General features: G+C 43.9%; 1 protein-coding gene across 2 annotated transcripts in view; it reads right to left on the bottom strand.

Annotated features, from left to right (window-relative positions):
• Window positions 1-20488, bottom strand: part of COL4A2 (collagen type IV alpha 2 chain) — a 171778-nt gene that overhangs the window by 25916 nt on the left and 125374 nt on the right. For both annotated transcript variants that reach the window (XM_083435542.1, XM_083435543.1), the window contains exons 28-37: window positions 19575-19682; window positions 18437-18658; window positions 17316-17477; window positions 15608-15778; window positions 12815-12958; window positions 11589-11714; window positions 10700-10881; window positions 9687-9750; window positions 9001-9075; window positions 1279-1386 (exon numbers count right to left, since the gene is read on the bottom strand). In XM_083435542.1, coding sequence (XP_083291668.1) covers window positions 1279-1386; window positions 9001-9075; window positions 9687-9750; window positions 10700-10881; window positions 11589-11714; window positions 12815-12958; window positions 15608-15778; window positions 17316-17477; window positions 18437-18658; window positions 19575-19682 — 1362 coding nt within the window. The remainder of the gene's footprint in view (window positions 1-1278; window positions 1387-9000; window positions 9076-9686; window positions 9751-10699; window positions 10882-11588; window positions 11715-12814; window positions 12959-15607; window positions 15779-17315; window positions 17478-18436; window positions 18659-19574; window positions 19683-20488) is intronic.

The following is a 20488-nucleotide window of genomic DNA, read 5'->3' on the forward strand; positions in this document are numbered from 1 at the left end:
GGTAAAGATATTGCTACAAACATCTTTTTCCTTTTAATGAATGCTCTTTATTCTGGGTTGCCTTAGCTCATACAGAACTTTTTTAAAAAAATGGCAAACAGCTGATTGGAAATTATACGAAGTCTATGAAAAAGGAAGCAGTAACCATAGGTAAGGGAAATTTCTTCCACATATGGTGGAATTGTACAAACATTCTATAGAATTGTGTTTACAGAACCTGGGGGTTCCCTAGTTGGTGCCTCCCACCGTTCCGAGGCATCCAGCCAGCTGTTTGGGGTCTGGTAGTGGAGCCACTGGGACGCGGGTGGCGCTGTGGGTTAAAGCCTCAGCACCTAGGGCTTGCCAATCGAAAGGTCGGCGGTTCGAATCCCCGCGGCGGGGTGCGCTCCCGTTGTTCGGTCCCAGCGCCTGCCAACCTAGCAGTTTGAAAGCACTCTCGGGCGCAAGTAGATAAATAGGGACCACTTACTAGCGGGAAGGTAAACGGCGTTTCCGTGTGCGGCTCTGGCTCGCCAGAGCAGCAATGTCACGCTGGCCACGTGACCCGGAAGTGTCTTCGGACAGCGCTGGCCCTTGGCCTCTTTGAGTGAGATGGGCGCACAACCCTAGAGTCTGTCAAGACTGGCCCGTACGGGCAGGGGTACCTTTACCTTTACCTAGTGGAGCCACTGGATCCAAAGTTGGTCCATTTTCTGAAAAGGTTTCCAATGTGGGCCCCTCTGCTGCCCCTGTTTAGAGCTGGTACAGTAAAACCCCATGACCATTATCTTCCGCCCTGACTAGCAGGAGCTGAAGGCCTGTGGCTGCAGCAATGGCTTGATTGCTCCAGTCATCACAAGGTCCGAGTTAGGATTGCTCTGCTTATGGTGAAAGCCAGTGCTTTTTGTTCTGGGGGGACGCAGGGGTACGGATACCCCTAAACATTCTGTGACTCTAAGTTTGGCCTCATTGGGAGGCAGTATTTCAATATGAGTAGGAAAAGGAGAGTACTCCTAAACATTTTTTTAGAAAGAAAAAAAAAGCACTGGTGAAAGCAGAACAGGGGTTAAAAAATGCCCTCATAGCCAAATTGACTTTGCTTCAATGGACTAGTTTAAACTTAAGAATATGCATCAAGTATCAGCATCTGTTTTAAAGTATATAATGAAAAAGCATTCAGTATCCAGTATTGCTTTTATTTTGCTGTATTTTTAATCAACACTTTGTTATTCATTTTTAGTGTATTTGTTTAAAAAGTGTTTTATATATGCACATTATATACAAAACAGGAAATCCCACCTCTTTGCCCTTGCAATCCAGGGGAGCCTGGGGAGCCCCTCATGCCCGGAATGCCAGGAAAACCTGGAACACCAGCATCACCTTTTCCTCCTTTGGCTCCTTCTACCCCTGCAAAAAACAAAGAGAAATATTTATTGTTCCTCTCCCCCTTATCTGCCTGTATCGCTAAACCATATCCTTTGAAAACAGATTTTTAAATTTATCCTTTTATCTTTTTAAAATAATTTTGGAATCAGATGATTTTTGAATTTATCAGAAACAATTCAAATGCTGTTATATTTCTGTTCCCTCCTAACTGCCCATCAACTGTGCTAAAAAGTTTAATTTGAAAATAGTGAACCAGAAAAGGTCAATAATTTACCATTAACTAACACTCTGCACAGATTTTTTATCCATTCCCTAAAACCAATATCTTGTATTGAATTATTTTTTAATAAGACACACTGTGGTAGTTAATTTTCCCTTCTTTACAAGTTTCCTGTTAATGTTGTTATCTTGGTGAAATTGTTGCCATGTTGGAACCTGTTTTATATTTGAGCTTTCCCCCAGTCAATAGGAATATTTTTACCAATGGATATTTATCAATATACTGTAGCCAATATCTTGAGTTTTTTAATGATATCCCAGATCATGTTGTTCTTGTACTTTCAAAAGCTCTGAAAACTAGGAAATAAATTCCAAAATTTTTGTTGCACCGTATACAACAAAAAACTAAATACTTAAATACGAGTCTTCAGATATTATTTTTTTACATTTTTTATGCTTAAACTTTACCGTAATGCTGTGTTTATATGTTATTAGTCTACATTCTACATTCCGAGGGCAGCCCGGAAGGGTTGAACGCCATGAAAGAGGCAGGAACATCTCCTTCTTTTTAAATCTAAGGGCTTATCCACTCTAAAAAATTTGCCCTGTTCTTTCCAGGCTGTGCTTTAAATATCCACCTCTGAGTGTGTTCAAGGAGAGGAGTGGCTTTCCCTGCTAAAACCTGCTCTTTTAGGCCGGAAGGTTTGAGGCCTAGTTCTCCAACTGTCACCCCTCATTGGAGTGACACTCCTCCAACTGCCACTTCCTTATTGAGAATGCCTGCCGGACGGAGAAAACGAGGTGCAAAGAGCCAGAAGACCATTATTGAGACTCACAACTCCTCCAAAACAAAGAATCGGCAGAGAGCCAACACCATCTGCCCTGGCTCAGAAATAGAGCGGGTTGAGGAAGCCGAGAAAACGGCGCAAATAGAACAAACAGTGAGTAAGAACGTTGGGGGAACCTCACCCCCCCTTAAGGAGGATGGCAATGACCCGACCCCTCTCCTCCCAGAGAAAGCTAATCCGTCCAAGAGGGCAAGAGCAGGAGCAGGAGGGATTCCTCCCACTCCTAACGCTGACCCACCCATGCCTCTAGAACAAGATATCAGAGGAGCCTGCTTTCAACCAATCCGGGATACGCACCCCTACCAAGAGATTTGCATGTTGTTTGCAGAAACTATGGTTCTGGTTCTCCAAAGACTGGATGAAATCCTCAACAGAATAGTTAACATTGAGAAACAATTGGATACTAGTTCCTCCCCTTTAAATACCCAAGGGCTTAAAAGGATGATAAGAAATGACTCTGTTAATAACTCACCAACTCAAACTATGGATGAAATGAGGTCCTGTCAAGTCTTGCAAACGAACCAGATAATGCTTGAGATTCACCGATACACTCATAGGTGGATGAACCGCAGACAAATTACTATGTCCTTGTCTCAGCTCCTGAATTACCATTACCGAAATGTAGATCTAGAAAATTTCCACTTCCTGCCTACCTTGAGAAACACCATGCGCCTATTTATGACCTTTAGGTCATCAACCCTCCCATCTCGACTCATGGAGATAAAGGATACCCTATGGTGGCTCCATTCTCTCCGCCCAGTGAGGGTATTTAAGGACGAAACTAGGAGGCAATTGGTCCCTTGCATAGAGTCAAAGCTAATGCGGATAAAGGAAACCAAGCTCAACACTAGAAATACTAATTGCCCGAAGGAAGAAAAGAACTTTGTAAGCCTAGAATTACAAGACCTGAAGAAGAGGCTAATGAGTATAAAGACTGAGATTTCTACCCAAAATATAAGGACAGTAGAGCCTAGAGCACAATATTTAAAGATGTCCAACAGCTCTTTATCCCATAGAAAGACATCAGTGCAACTCCCTGTTCCCTTTTTAAACGACACCAAATTAGATGAGGAATTTGGCGCCTCCGACATTTCTATGGCAACAACACCTAAAGAACTCTATGTTGCTGACAATCTAGAGATATCCAGCACCAAATCTTGTGTTTGAGATAGAATCATAGAGTTGGAAGAGACCACAAGGGTCATCGAGTCCAACCCCCTGCCAAGCAGGAAACACCATCAGAGCACTCCTGACATATGGTTGTCAAGCCTCTGCTTAAAGACCTCCAAAGAAGGAGACTCCACCACACTCCTTGGCAGCAAATTCCACTGTCGAACAGCTCTTACTGTCAGGAAGTTCTTCCTAATGTTTAGGTGGAATCTTCTTTCTTGTAGTTTGGATCCATTGCTCCGTGTCCGCTTCTCTGGAGCAGCAGAAAACAACCTTTCTCCCTCCTCTATGTGACATCCTTTTATATATTTGAACATGGCTATCATATCACCCCTTAACCTCCTCTTCTCCAGGCTAAATGTAAATCTACATCTGGACCTTTGCCTAATGTTCCAAAAACTTATCAGATTGATCAGCCTTCTCTACTGTACTCCTGGCGAGACAGGATGGACAGATCTTTCAAATTTGAATCTGGCTCTTTGTTGGCCAGTGATCCACATTTTATAACACTTACCTCATTAATACTTCCACAGCCACAGATAGAACCAACAATCCTCCAATCAACCCAGGAGGGAGAGGGGGATTGACAGTTAATGAAACACCATGGGACTGTCCCCCCCGCTTGGGGTGCGGTTGGTTGGGTTTTATCTTCTAGGGATACTTACCCTATCAGACCTCCACCTCTTTCCCATACCATTTTGACCCAGGAGTCCTGGCCCAAGGATGACTTGTTATTGAGGGGATGTTACCCATCTATTGGGGAGGCTAGTATGGGATCTGGGATTTCCAAAATTGAAGGGCTAGGGAGGAATGGCGGTGGGGCTAGATATCTCTATCGGCGAAGGGTTTCGAGATGCAGTGATCCTCGAACCCCTTCCAATCTACGCCCCATCCCAAGGGATGAGGGTAGGGAGAGAAAGGATTACACACCTCCGTCATTGGTGCTGTGCAATGCCAGGTCTGTAGGCAACAAAACTGCCACCATGCGTGACTTTTTTATCTCGCAGGGGATTGACCTGGCTTGCGTGACGGAGACCTGGGTACAGGAAGGTGAAGTAGTCTCCCTACATGAGATAACACCCCCAGGTTTCTCTGTCCTCCATCAATCGCGGACTGTGGGTCGGGCGGGAGGAGTAGCGTTGTTATTTCGGGAGGATTGCTCTTTCAGAGCTCTGCCATCACCGGCGATCTCTGGCATTGAATGTGTTGGTCTCGTGTGGGGCACCAAGGAGAGCTTGGCTGTCTGGCTGGTGTACCGACCACCCAGCACACCTGCAGCCACCCTGTCAGACCTGCTGGAGGTGGTGGCAGGCTGGGCCTTGGAGTTCCCAAACCTACTGGTTTTGGGAGACTTCAACGTCCATGCCGATGCCGCTCCCTCCTCACAGGCTCTGGACCTAGTGACTTCCATGGCAACACTAGGGCTATCCCAGTTTGTTTTGGGCCCCACTCATCAAGCAGGCCACACGCTGGATCTGATCTTTGGGGCTGGCATAGATGTGATCATGCTCCCCGCTGTGGAAGTGCCATGGTCTGATCACTACGCTCTGAAAGCCAAGATTGACTTCCCGCTCCTCCCTGGCTCGGGTGGCGAACCTATTTGGGCTTGTCCGCGAAAACTGATGGATCCTGATAGATTCCGACAAGCCTTGCGGAACCCTGCTCCTCCTGGCGACTCATTAGATGACCTTGTTGAGGACTGGAATAACTGGCTCTTGGCAGCCATTGGTGAGATCGCGCCTAAGCGCCCTCTGCGACCCTGTCGAAACCGGGCACCTTGGTTTACTGAGGAGCTCCGGAAAATGAAGCGGGATCTCAGACGGCTAGAGCGAGTATGGAGACGGACTCGTGACGGAGCCTCAAGAACATCTTATAGGACGTTTATGAAAGCCTATGAGATGGCTATGAAAGCTGCTAAAAAATCTTACTATGCAGCTTCCATTGCATCCGCTAGCTCTCGCCCGGCACAACTTTTTAGAATAATTAGGTCAATAACGTCCTTAGGAGGACAACCAAATTTAAGCACAAATTCGACCCACAGCTGTGACGCATTCGTGAGCTTTTTTTGCGGAGAAAGTCCTGTTGCTCCGCCGTGACCTCCCTGCCAATTTAGATACAGTTACTGAACTGGAGGCCCCTCGACTGACTTCAGGTCCAGTGTTGGACCATTTCGATCGGATACTCCCTACTGATGTGGATAGATTCCTCCAAGTTAGTAGGGCCACCACCTGCCTCCTTGATCCGTGCCCGTCTTGGCTGATTAGGGAGTGTCCAGATGTTGTGCGGACCCCCCTGGTTGAAATTATCAATTTGTCCCTTGACACGGGGACATTCCCAGGGGAACTGAAGGAAGCAGTGGTGTGTCCACTCTTAAAGAAAACTTCATTAGATCCCTTAGACCTATCCAATTACTGCCCAGTTTCAAATCTTCCATACCTGGGTAAGGTAATTGAGAGAGCGGTTGCTGAACAGCTTGGTAGGTTTCTGGAGGAAACATCGGCATTAGATCCATTTCAGTCCGGTTTTCGTCCTGGTTTTGGGACAGAGACGGCTCTGGTTGCCCTAACAGATGATCTCCGTAGACAACTAGATCGAGGCGGGTCAGGACTGCTGATCCTTTTAGATTTGTCAGCAGCCTTTGACATGGTCGATCATGATCTTCTGGACCACCGCCTTGCAGACGTGGGGATACAGGGCATAGCCCGTAACTGGTTGTGCTCTTTTATCTCTGGTCGGGGACAGAGGGTGGCACTAGGGAGGGAAATGTCGTCGCGCCACTCCTTGGTGTGTGGAGTGCCACAGGGTGCAATTCTCTCCCCGATGCTTTTTAACATCTTTATGCGCCCCCTTGCCCAGATTATCCGGAGCTTTGGGCTGGGCTGTCACCAATATGCTGATGACACTCAGCTCTATCTGTTGATGGATGGCCACACCGACTCGGCCCTGTACACACTGACCAGATGTTTGGAAGCTGTGGCTGGATGGTTTCGTGGGAGCCGATTGAAACTAAATCCTTCGAAGACAGAGGTCCTATGGCTAGGTCGGGATGGCATGGGGATGAGGGACCAACTCCCTTCTCTTGCGGGAGCCCAATTAGCGCCATTGCCTTCTGTTAAGAGTTTGGGTGTAATCCTTGACGCCTCCCTTTCCATGGAGGCGCAAGTTACAGCAACAGCCAAGGTGACATTTTTCCACCTTCGCCGCATCAAGCAGTTGCTCCCTTACCTTTCCCGCCCCGACCTGGCCACAGTGATCCATGCGACGGTCATCTCCAGGCTTGACTACTGTAATTCGCTCTTCGCAGGGCTGCCCTTGAAGCTGTCCCAGAAACTCCAGCGGGTGCAGAATGCTGCAGCGAGGCTCCTCACGGGGTCTCTGCCATGGGAGCATATTCACCCAGTGCTTTTCAAGCTGCACTGGCTCCCGGTAGAGTACAGGGTCAGATTTAAGGTGCTGCTTTTGACCTTTAAAGCCCTTCGCGGCCTAGGACCCTCGTACCTACGGGACCGCCTCTCCTGGTATGCCCCACGGAGAGCCTCAAGGTCCATAAATAACAACGCTCTAGTAGTCCCAGGCCCTAAGGAAGTTAGATTGGCTTCAACCAGAGCCAGGGCCTTTTCAACTCTGGCTCTGGCCTGGTGGAACGCTCTGCCTCATGAGACCAGGGCCCTGCAGGATCTGATTTCTTTCCGCAGGGCCTGTAAGACAGAGTTGTTCCGCCTGGCCTTTGGCTTGGAGCCAATTTGATTCCCTCCCTCTCTTTCTTTTTTCTTTTCCTTCTCCTCCTCCGATGAGGCTACATTTTAATATTTTAATGTTCCATTATTTTAATGTTGTACTTTACTTTTGTTTTAAGTTGTAATCATTCATCTTGTTTTTATTATTGCTTGTAAGCCGCTCTGAGCCCGGCCTTGGCTGGGGAGGGCGGGGTATAAATAAAAAATTATTATTATTATTATTATTATTAGCACTGGATTTCGGGCAGATATCAGCGGTTAGCCCCCCACCGCCCATGCGCTGAGCCAAGGAGGCATAAAATAATGATAATAAAAGAAACTTGCAGATAGGACAGGGAGAAGAGTTAAGAGCCTCGGACAGAAGAGCACCAGGTTGATGAACTATATCAAACTGATAGAAAAGACTGACAAAATCCGACACCAGGGAGAAGAGATGGTGGAAGAAGATTGGAAATCTTGAAAACATTATTCAGTATAATATTGTATAATTAAGGAATGTTGGGAGATGGTGGAATGAATTTATATGACTTTAGTTGAAATATGATAAGGATTTAAGATTTTAGGATTTAAGGGTTTAAGATTTAAGGTTTTTTTTATTAGATTGAAGTATAGATAAATTTTAAGATTTTGATGGGAAGATAAGGTTAAAATAGATTAAGATAAATAAATGATAGTAAGCAGTGAAAGATGGAAAGGATTTGCTGACTTAATTATTAACTGGAATACAAAGAAGGGAGGTGGCAGGAGGTCGAGGAAATAAGTCACTGAAGGATAGAGATGTGAAAAAAGGATGTGTTTTCAAATGTTTTTGTTTTTTTTCTCTGGTTGGGTGGAGGTATTTTTGATGTACTTTTTAATTTTTAATTTTTTACTTCTTTATTTTTATATATATATATATATATTGTGTTTTATCTCTTTTTCTCTTTTTCTTCTGTAACTATAAAACTTTTAATAAATATAATTTTAAAAAATAAAATAAAACCTCTATTTACCTACTGAGAGGCTCCATAAAAAAGCAACTGTACCAAAAGGAATTATTGTGAAAAATAAGGGTGCCATATTAGCAGAGTCCGCCCCTGTATGTATGTCACTATTTTGCTATTTCAGAGGTTCAAAGCATCAACCAAGAGTGAGACCTAAAGTCACTGGGTAGACTTAGGCCATTAACATCAGTATTTTTTTTTATTTCCGTAGGGCATGCACCCCACAGCACCAGCACTACCAGTTAAAAAGCCAACCTTTGTCTTACTACAAGTTGATAATCGTCAGGCTGTGAGAAGAGAAGACTAACTGGGTTCCTTTTGTTGAGCTTGATGGTTTTTCATATAACCTGGTCCATAGTTGTTTAGAGCTTTGTAGGTAAGCAACAAGACCATAAAACTAGCTCAATGGTGTGATATGTGGCTTGGAAGGAGCACATCTTAGCCACCACCTGGGCCAAGGTATTCTGTACCAGCTGCATCCCTCTGGACCAACCACACCCCAGATCTCTCATAGAACGTGTTACATGATATTACCAGTGCATGAGTCTCAGTGACGAAGCAATCCTTGTCCAAGACAGGATGAAGTTCTCACAACAGTCAAAGCTGTAACAGGCGCTGTTTGCCACAAACTATTTTGCATTATGAATGAATGCATGTGTATACACACATGCAAAATACCTTTGGCTCCAGTTATGCCAGCATCTCCTTTCGAACCTGCTCTTCCTGGCAAGTTTATAGTATCTCCCCAATCACCTGTAAGAGGCAAAAATTTGAGATAATACACACTCACATGGATTTATATACACCAAGATCATCTGTCGAACATCTTTCAATGTGAAAATTCTAAACTCTATAATGCAACTCTCCATTTACGTGCTTTCAATATGTGCACAACCGCACAATCACCCACCCACCCATCACGCTGAACCCAGAAGTGACCCAAAAAGTCACAAAAACATCACAAAAGGGTCGGAACAGGGTGTTTGCAGGCCTTTTCAATGGGGTTTCAAATATACGCAATTTCACTGATGTGCACGGTGCCTCAGAACATTACCCCCACTTAAATGGGGGGGAGGGTGGTTGCCTGTATTATTTTCTCTACAATATATACTTCCATTTTGACTTCATCTAAAGAATGAAAAGATATGAGAAGTCAAGATCAGTAACTCTCAAGAATGAAAAAAATATTTCCTTGTACTAAACTGGGTCACGAGCAGGAGCCTTTCATTTTATACACAAATCTGTCTGTCTGTCTGTCTGTCTGTCTCTCTCTCTCTCTCTCTCTCTCTGTGTGTGTGTGTGTGTGTGTGTCTGTGTGTTTTACATACACATAGCTTAGATGTACAGAATATAAATGGACTCACCAATTTCCCCAGGCTGGCCACTTTCGCCAAAAATACCATCAATCCCTGGAATTCCCTTTTCCCCCTGTCACATAGTTAAAAAGAACATCAAGCTTTCAAGCATAATAAATATTAACCAACGTTTTCGTTCTCTCTGGACTTCCTCCTCAACTATCCAAATTTGTTTTTCTGTCATAAATCTTGAAACTGTACTCTTGTTGAACACAGTGTGCACCTGAAACCAACTTTATTTAAACTAAAAAATAACTCAAGGATGGGGGACTATATCTACTTGGTGGGCTGGATACTAACCTCCCCCAACTCCAGTGGGCCATTTTGACTGGGTGTGGGGTTGCCCACCTGTCAATCATGACACCACAATGACACTGGGTGATATGCTTTCCTTTGCGAGGCCAGTCTGAAATCAAAGCACAGGGGGTGCTGATTGGCAGTATCTGCAAACCCTCCTTTCAGCAGGGAACCATGGAAAGAATTCAATTTCATGCCAAGGCAATTATTTTGTCAAGGAAAGCCTTGTGGTTTGCCAGATGGAACTATCTCTACTCTTATGCCCCTGAGTTCTCTTGACCCCATTCTGAGCCAATTTCATGGGTGCACAAGGGGGAAGAGAGGAGGGAAACCTCACTGCGCAAAAAGAGCTCCTCAAGGAGGATGCCTGCTGACAGGACTCATTACCTGAATCCTGCTGAGTGTCTTTACTTGCCCCACACCTGATGTCATATATGTCAAGTGTTAGGCAGGTGAGCATGGCTTTTGGAAAATGTCCTCATGGACCTACGGTAGTTAGGGCTCTTGCTAGACTCAATTAGGCCTGCAGGATGGAGCCCCCATTCCACCCAAAATAAAGGAATCAAATACATTATTCACATGCACTGCATAATCTAGTCTGCTTTTGGTGAATTTACAGAATTTGTTTTTTGAGGTTCTGGCATTTTGCTTTTCAAACTACTAAAGGAAGCATACCAGAGATAACAAAACTTGGTAGTTTGAGTCAAACAACAAAATCTGCTCACCCTCCTTCCCGTTGCTCCAGGGAAACCAGAAATACCACGACCTCCTGAGACACCTATATATCCTGATATGCCTTTTATTCCTTTAATTCCATAGTCACCTTTCTGACCTTTTTCATAACCTGGAAAGCCAGGTGAACCTGGCCTTCCTGTCTGCCCAGGGTAGCCTAGTGCTCCTTTTGTGCCTGTAGGAAACACAGTTCAAAATGTTAAGTTAGACTGAACAGGGCAAGTAGCTGAACTTCAGTAAAGCAAATGTTGGTTTCAGCTGCCTGAAGTATTCATTATGGGGAATGAAGCCCTCAGCTGCATTCTGCTAATTAACTACCACTAAAAATTGCACTGGGATGCGGGTGGTGCTGTGGGTTAAACCACAGAGCCTAGGGCTTGCCGATCAGAAGGTCAGCGGTTCGAATCCCCGTGATGGGGTGAGCTCCCATTGCTTGGTCCCTGCTCCTGCCAACCTAGCCGTTTGGAAGCACAAAGTGCAAGTAGATAAATAGGTACCGCTCCGGCGGGAAGGTAAACGGCATTTCTGTGCGCTGCTCTGGTTCGCCAGAAGCGGCTTAGTCATGCTGGCCACATGACCCAGAAGCTGTACGCCGGCTCCCTCAGCCAATAAAGCGAGATGAGCACCGCAACCCCAGAGTCGTCCCTTTACCTTTACCTTTAAAAATTGCACTGTTAGGGGTATATATATTTCTATATCATTTTGTGGTCATTTCCTATTATTTATAATCTGAATAAGTGCTTTAGAATGTGTGCATTATGTAATGAATGAAATGTTTGTAAATAAAGATTAAATTCTCATTTGCTTCATGTGACAAATGTTCAAATGCTGTAACATCAGTCTGTAATATATTATACTCCTTGTAATGGCATTGCTCTTTACCTTTGAAACCAAAGCTCCCTTGGGCACCACTTTCTCCTTCATTTCCCTTTTCGCCTTTCACATCAAGCATCATACTTGGCATGATTTTAGGGGGTGATCCTGGTGGGCCACGGTCACCACGGTCACCTATTAAGAATACATTATTCATCCAGACTGCCATGTCAATATAGAAAACTGTTTGCAGGGGTGGCCAAACTTTCTTCAAAGAGGGCCAGATTTGATGAAGTGAACATGCGTGAGGGCCACCCAAAGTTGTTGATTTTTTATATATATGTATTTTTGGGATTTGACCCCAATGAATAAAATGCCACAGGGGGCCGAGTTAGGCCCCCCAAACAGACTTTGGACATGCCTGGTTTACAGCATTGATCCATCCTTACAATTTAAAGGCAACACATTTAAGAGGATCGGAAAGGTAAGAATGCTTTGTCTCCTTAAGTGTATCCTTCTTTTATGAAGTGATTGGGATCAGCCCTTCTAATGTGCTATAGTGGCGAGATGGTTGTACTGGAATCAAGGAGACCTTGGTTCAAATTCCTACTCAACCATGAAACTCTTTGGGGAATCTTGGTCTCTTTCAGCCTTACCTGAAAGCCTAACCTCACAGAGTTGTTGTGTGGATAAAATGTGAGCAGGAAATAATACTAATACTTCATTATTTACATCTTCCTACCAATGTACTAAGGGTGTCTTACAACAATATACAGAATAAAATACAGTAACAAAAAAAAAGCATACATTAAAATACAGTGAGCAGAAGAACACTGCCTTGAACTCCTTGCAGGGGGGTGAATTATTTTCTTTTTAAAAAAACCTAAATAAATGATTTAAATAAATATTCTCAAAAAAGTATATGAGAATGTAGCAATGAGGAGTGCAGCCCAGCAGCTACTCCCTTTCCAATCATAGTCCTGAGATTTGTTATGAGAGAGCAGCCAGGGGTCTTTCTGCTGACTAATGAAGGTGAAAGCAAGTCCCTCTGGAAACTAAGGCAGTAATAAACCTTCCCTGCTTGATGAACACCAAGCTTTACTTACCAGCAAAAGCCAGCAATAGACTGAAAACACAGTAAGCTGTAAGATCAAAGCTGCCAAGAGAATTTTTTTTTATAAAGAGGACAATTATATTTCACAACCTATTTTTTTCAAACTGCTTTGCAGTTGTGTATGAACACATCTCGCGCACAGTGAGAGACAAGCAATACTTCACAATGTGAAGGACAATACCTTTCAATCCCGAGTCACCAGGTAAACCTCGAATCCCTGGCAAGCCAGTGAAGCCAGGCTCTCCTTTGATTCCGTTCTGCCCTGGCCACCCTCTGATGCCTATCGCACCTTTGAAACCTCCAATTCCAGAGGAACCTTTAGAACCTGTTGGTGGAAAACATAAAAGAGAACTATTCATGTTCACAGAAATGGGGATTAATTTCTTTTTCCTACTTTGTTCTAGGGTTCTAAATGTAAACTTTTTTTATTTTAAAATACAAATGCAAAAGTAAGCAATAAGGTAAGGCACCTTATTGTAAGCAATAAGGTAAGGCACCTGACAGATTAGAGAACTGGGCCAAAACAAACAAGATGAATTTTAACAGGGAGAAATGTAAAGTATTGCACTTGGGCAAAAAAAATGAGAGGCACAAATACAAGATGGGTGACACCTGGCTTGAGAGCAGTACATGTGAAAAGGATCTAGGAGTCTTGGTTGACCACAAACTGGACATGAGCCAACAGTGTGACGCGGCAGCTAAAAAAGCCAATGCAATTCTGGGCTGCATCAATAGGAGTATAGCATCTAGATCAAGGGAAGTTATAGTGCCACTGTATTCTGCTCTGGTCAGACCTCACCTGGAGTACTGTGTCCAGTTCTGGGCACCACAGTTCAAGAAGGACACTGACAAACTGGAACGTGTCCAGAGGAGGGCAACCAAAATGGTCAAAGGCCTGGAAACGATGCCTTATGAGGAACGGCTAAGGGAGCTGGGCATGTTTAGCCTGGAGAAGAGGAGGTTAAGGGGTGATATGATAGCCATGTTCAAATATATAAAAGGATGTCACATAGAGGAGGGAGAAAGGTTGTTTTCTGCTGCTCCAGAGAAGCGGACACGGAGCAATGGATCCAAACTACAAGAAAGAAGATTCCACCTAAACATTAGGAAGAACTTCCTGACAGTAAGAGCTGTTCGACAGTGGAATTTGCTGCCAAGGAGTGTGGTGGAGTCTCCTTCTTTGGAGGTCTTTAAGCAGAGGCTTGACAACCATATGTCAGGAGTGCTCTGATGGTGTTTCCTGCTTGGCAGGGGGTTGGACTCGATGGCCCTTGTGGTCTCTTCCAACTCTATGATTCTATGATTCTATGACCTGCCCTGCATCCTGAGGGCCCCATGTGTTACAGGAAGGACTCCTGCCAGAAAACGCAGGGCAGCCACTGCCGATCAGGACAGATAATATGGCGGGAGACTGTACGCTGAGTCAGATACCAGCAAAAGAAGAACCAAACCAGTATCAATACTATTTATTTATTTATTTATTTATTTATTTATTTATGCATTCTATTTGGATACTGCCCTTCATCTGTACATCTCGGGGCAGTTCACAACATAAAAATACAATATAAAAAACATATAAGAGCAAAAACAAACAAATAATGCCCCCTCCTACAACACATTTTAAAGTGTATTGGATCTTTATCATCCAAAGGGATGGAAGAGGAACGTTCTCTCCTGGCACCTAAAGTTGTACATCAAATCGAAATCGAGTCAAGTGGGTGTTAGAATTCCTGCTCAATGATTGTAGTCATGGGATTGTTGTCTATCACATGACAGTATTGTCAGGACTGGTCGTTGTCCTCTTCAGATCACCACACAAACGCTTCTTGTTCTTTTATAACTTTTTATTGCGTATTAACAAAACAATCTTATAAACGGTTCTTAACTATTCTTCCTCAGAGTCACTTCTTTCAGATACCTTCTGAGCTCTGCTTCTCCATGACCAGCCACCCTCAAAATGGCGAAGGCGCCTTTCCCTTCGCTTTCCCGCTCTTTTTTCTAACCTCCTGGCTAGAGCTGGCCTGTATCTCCTCTCCTCCGAATCTGAGCTAGAACTGAACCCTTGCCTTTCCTGTGAACAGCCAGTCCCTCCCTGTTGTTCCTCTTGCTCCCTTCTATTAGATTAACTGCTCTCCTTCCCCCCTTGGGGAATGCTTTCTCCCTCTGAGAAACTGGAAACTTCTAACTCTTCCCTGACAAGTATATGTTTTGACTCCACAAAGTGGAGGTACAGAGATTCCGAAGGAGCAGAAATGACTATTTATGTACGCAACGACAGCAGCACAGATACTACTGGCCCAGAGATGGAAAGAAGACAAAGTTCTGACCAGAGATGAATGGCTGATGAAGATGATGGACTATGCGGAAATGGTGAAATTGACTGGGAAAATCAGAAACCAGGAAGAGAAGAAATTTAAGAAGGAATGGGAAAAAATTATAATGTATTTAAGAGAACACTGTAAACAACTAAAAACTCCGGCAGGATTTGAGTAATACTTGTAATGTACGAAAAACTATGGATTATTTTCCTTTAAAAAATAGAGAAAATAAGGCAAGCAGTTGGAAAAAAAGATTGATAATGGTAACCATGGAAGAGGGGAGGGGAGTCGAAGGATTCAGGGAATCCTAAATGATGATGTGGATGTTTTGTTTGAATTTAAATTTGTTATGTAAAACTCAATAAAAAAATATTTTTTTAAAAAAGAGAGGCCAAGCATAACTTAAGGTAACTGGTCCCAAACAATTCAAGGCTTTAAACATCAAAAGCAGCACTTAACGTTGTACTGCAGATGGAAAAGTCCCCGGGAGCTTTTTGAGTAAAGAGCCTGCACCCAATTAATTTCAAAAAAGAGGTACAGGTGGCTTTCCCACTTTCATGGTCTATTAACACTTTGCACAAGATGTATTATGTATTATGTATTACTCTTGGAGCAACTGCTCATGTAATTTTGGGCTCAGAATTGTTTTGTTGTACCTTTCACACCTGGAAGACCGTGCATTCCATCCACCCCAGGGAGACCAGGCTCACCAGCCTTGCCTTTAGTTCCAATGAAACCAGGTTCACCTCTGTCACCTGCCAGACCTTTCATTCCTACAGGACCAGGTTTCCCTGGGTCTCCTGCATCTCCTCTGGCACCCGGTGAGCCTATAAATATATGTTGAAAAGAAACAGAAGAATATAATGGATATAATGCAGCCACTGGAAAGCAGTCATTGTGCAGCTTGTATTGATATGAAAACACATCAAATAAAGAACAAAACCAGTAAATTATTGATGGAATATTTTCCAAATTCTAGACATGCCCCCCTTGCCCTCATCCCACCTTGAACAGCTGTGAGTCCTCCACTCACTATGTCCTGAGTGGTTCAGAGGCAAAGCCTATTTCTCTCAGTCAAGGAAGAAAGCGAAATGGGAAACGGGGGAAGAGAAGGTGTGGCTCCTGATACCTTTGGTCCTGCCTGTTGCCTACTTTGGCCCCTCCCACCACTGGTGTGCAGTCCTGAAAAGTTGCTATTAAGTGAATGCTGCTCTTGATATAAAGTTTCCCAAGCGCTATTTTAGACCTCAAAAACTTCAAATATGGTTAAATTTTATAGAGCAAATTTGTGAACTAGGGAAATTCACTGCCTTTTCTTTCCAGTTGATGGTGAAAAAATGACATAGTCCTGTCATCTATGTATTACTTATGTAAGACAGACTCAGATGCAGAATAAATTATGTTAGACCTAAGTATGCTTTTCTAAGCTTTTATACACCTGTGGTTTGTTGTCTGTGGTCAATCAGAAGCTGTGCTTTAGAAGTCAAACGTTTCAGAAGTTGAACAGACTTCCAGAACAGATTCTGTTCGACTTCCAAGGTACGACTGTATATGCTGTACAGTTTATTTTGTGTATGGATGAAAATTACTGTTTGGCAATATACTGTAGCAAAGAACTATCTGTATATCTGAAACACCCACCCACACACACATGCATGCAAGGATACTACTTTTGTTTCTAAGACAATGCAGTCATGCGTTACAGCAGCCACTGGCTTAGAAGAGGCACCTTATTTTTTCACACACTGAAGTGAATGTCCCTTAAGATCTGAAGTTCTTATAAATACACACACATATATATGTGTGTATGTGTGTGTGTGTGTGTGTGTGTAATTTAATTGGTGGCAACTCATTAGTAATCCTAAAGTTTGTAAACCACCAATCCAATAAATATGGCATCCTCAGTAATAATGCTCATGTGCAGTCTACCACATGGTTCAGACTCGGCTGAATTACAGTGTAGTCAGCATACAAACATCCCATCTAGCTAGATGGACAACTGACAAGAAACAACATTTTGCAAGGATCTCTGCATTGGTGGCATAACATTTGAATCATGTAAGAAGCTGGTATAATGCAGATGTTAAAAGTGTGCACCGCACACTAAAGTCAACAGCCAATCTTCCATGGCTTAAATCTTAAAAGGACTATGATTGTACCATGTTGGCAGTATTAACAGGGAAAAGCTACTCCATGTCAATGCTTGAATTAATAAGCTCCTATGAAAGTTTAATGGAATGACATTGCACCCCCAAAGGTCCCACACCAGTAGTTTGAGATCACCTTTCCCCAGGAAAGTGCTAAAGATGCCCAGGCAAAGTACAAGGAAAATCACATTTGGGAAGCACGCGGGATGATCCTCACCTACAAACCCTGGTGAGCCAGCTCTGCCCGTGATCCCTTGCTGGCCTGGCAGTCCAGGGAATCCAAATGGTCCTTGTGGTCCTGGCAAACCAGGCAAGCCAGCAGGGCCAGGAGACCCAGGATGCCCTTTAGCTCCAGGCTGACCTGGAATGCCATCACTTCCTAAAAATAATAACAAGTGTCATTAATTGTTATGCGTTGGATATCGAGTGCATATAGATACAGAGTTGGATCAGGATTTAATTAATTAAACTCAGTCCCCATTTAAATCAGTGAGATTTCAAGGTCATGACTACCTTGTCAACAAATTTAGCTTAGCTCCAACTCACAGTCTAGAAAATAATTATAATAATAAACATTTATTCTGAAGCCTATGAATATGAAAAGCTGCCTTCTGAATAGGTCCTACATGTTCATAACGAAAAGCAGCTTTCTGGTTTGCAGTCTATACAGAATCGGACTTATTGAGTTCTGCTTTATTAACACTACAAGAAAGAAGATTCCACCTAAACATTAGGAAGAACTTCCTGACAGTAAGAGCTGTTCGACACTGGAATTTGCTGCCAAGGAGTGTGGTGGAGTCTGCTTCTTTGGAGGTCTTTAAGCAGAGGCTTGACAGCCATATGTCAGGAGTGCTCTGATGGTGTTTCCTGCTTGGCAGGGGGTTGGACTCGATGGCCCTTGTGGTCTCTTCCAACTCTATGATTCTATGATTCTAACAATCAGTAATGTTCATTTCCTCTACTGGTATTATGTGCAACATCTTAGGTGAAAAATCTGGGAATACTGATGAAGGCAATGGACCAGGATGCTCATTTTCAGCAAAACTGCAGGACTGCTGCTGGCTGCAATGCAGAGAACCTACTTGCTTGGGAGCAAACATGTTGGTTTCACTATTTTTCCAGCTGCAACTCTCTGTGCAAAATCACAAACTATTTTGAAATTCCCTGCAGTTTTCAAAGCAACATGCCAGGGTGCAGAGGGCTGTTTGAAACTAGGCTACAGAACCTTTGCCGCATGCAGAACTCATTGCAGAACTCTGCATCACCACAACTGCTGTCACCAAATTTCCTGAGCCTCTCTTCTTTAAAATTCTCCATTGGCAAAAGCAAGAGCATTACCTCTCAGTCCTGGCAAGCCATCATCTCCTGGGGGGCCTTTCAGTCCTGGGATTCCCGGTGGCCCAGCATCCCCTTGGGGGCCTGTGGGTGCTCCAAGTCTGTCACCTGCAACTCCTTTCACTCCTGGAGGGCCTGGCCAACCTGGCAATCCTGGACTCCCAGGAAAGCCCTGCTCCCCAGGCAATCCTGGTGCACCTCTGTTTCCTCTGGGCCCAGGAAATCCTAAATAGAAAAAAATGATGCTTCTAGGAAAAGTAATTTATTTGCCAGAATAAACTTGTTAAAGTTGATTAATGGAAAACAATATAACCAGGATGATGCAAATCCCTCCTTAGCCAAATAAGCACCTTTATGTCCCACTGACTTCAGTGGAAAGCTGAACAAGTGCTGATTAAAAGCATTCACACCCTGTTGTCTTAAAACTACAATAATAATGTAATTTAGAAGATAATCCACAAATGGTCCTTGGGCAGAATAGTGTTACTAAGGTATTTAGCAGCAGTGGACTTTGTTCTTTCTGTTTTGCTTTGTCCCTCAAGTGACCCATGTGAGTACATATGTGCTCCAACATCTCCAGACTGTGGGCAGTACTTATTCAAGGTTTTCCTTCAAAAAGGAAGGAAAGAAAGATAGATAGAGAGGATGAATGAGACATCTTTGTGGGATAAGCTGCATGATGCCTTTTGCAATATCAGAAACTCCATGTCATTACTCATGTCATTAATTGATTGGTGGAGATACAAACACATTTGAGAGGCACAGCTCAGTTAGTACTTGTTTAATGAGGTACTAATTTACAGATGAAAAACCTAGAAATGGTTAAAGCATTTGTTTGGTTGACAGCCCCAATTATCATCTTTGTGGAGAATCCTTGTGTGAACAGGGACTGCTTTTTGCCAGGGTCTTGGCCTCAGAGCCATGGAATATTTTCACATGTTGACATTACATCTAAAATCATCCTCAGTTGTACAAGCAATTACATTGTTCTATACTGTATATTTTGCAATTCCATTTGTGTGCATGACCAACTTGATTTTTATTGGAGAAGCAAATTACAAATGTGATATATAAACATGGATACATAAATTGAACACTTCAGTTGTCTACAGTACAAGTGTGTTTTGGATTTTAACCATACCTGGTGGGCCTGCTAAGCCCTCACGACCTTGATCTCCCAGAGAGCCTTTCAGCCCTTTGGATCCATGCAGACCGAGTTCGCCTGCAATCCCTCTTGTACCTTTCGCACCTACATTATTGAAGATATTATGCTAATGAAATGCAATAAATAAAAATATGTACATGTTAAAGGGGGAAATACAAAATAATAATAGAAATATTGGTAATAAATTTATAGCTAGCCTTAGGTAAGTTATATCTTTTAGGGCATTTCCAGATTATGAGAGAACCATTCCTAGTGGTGGAATATCTTATTTCTATGTAATGTAGATTTGCTGCATGCTATTTCTAACGTACGTGTCAGGGGTTCAGGAGCAGAGTCACAGGAGAGGGAGGAAACGGAGAGCGAGGGGGAGGAGTCTGAAGGAAATGTCAGCGACGACAGTAGTCCGAGGTCTCTGAGTCTCTCCAGTGACTCGGAGGATTCACAGAAAGGGGCCCCCATGGTCAGGGCAAGGGGAGTGCCCAGGGGGACACCTCGGGAAGAAGGGGCCAGAGGGGACTCAGAGAGTAGCAGCTGGAAATCCGGACCAGTGTCCCCCCCAGAGTGCAGTAGGGGGGAGGAGTCCAAGGCATCGGGATCAGGGAGCGCGCAGGCAGAGGGAGAACGTGAGGCAGGAGTGACCACACCCTCGTCAGGGAGCGAGGAAACGGTCATCCGGAAAGTTAAACGCGCGCGCGCGCCAAGTTCAAATGTACAGGAGGGCGGCAAGGTGGGCAGCCCGGGTAGGGAGCCAGGTCCTAAAGCCCGCCGAAGAGAGGGGGAGGAGTCAGAGGGGTCAAGCTCTGCGTCAGAAGAGTCCAGGAGGAATGAGACCCCGGGGGGTAGTAAGACCCAGAGGAAGAGAGAGAGAAGGAAGAGGTGGAGTAAGATTA

The sequence above is a fragment of the Podarcis tiliguerta genome (assembly GCF_965153285.1).
Source record: "Podarcis tiliguerta genome assembly, chromosome: 3".
NCBI classification, from domain to species: Eukaryota; Metazoa; Chordata; class Lepidosauria; order Squamata; family Lacertidae; genus Podarcis; species Podarcis tiliguerta.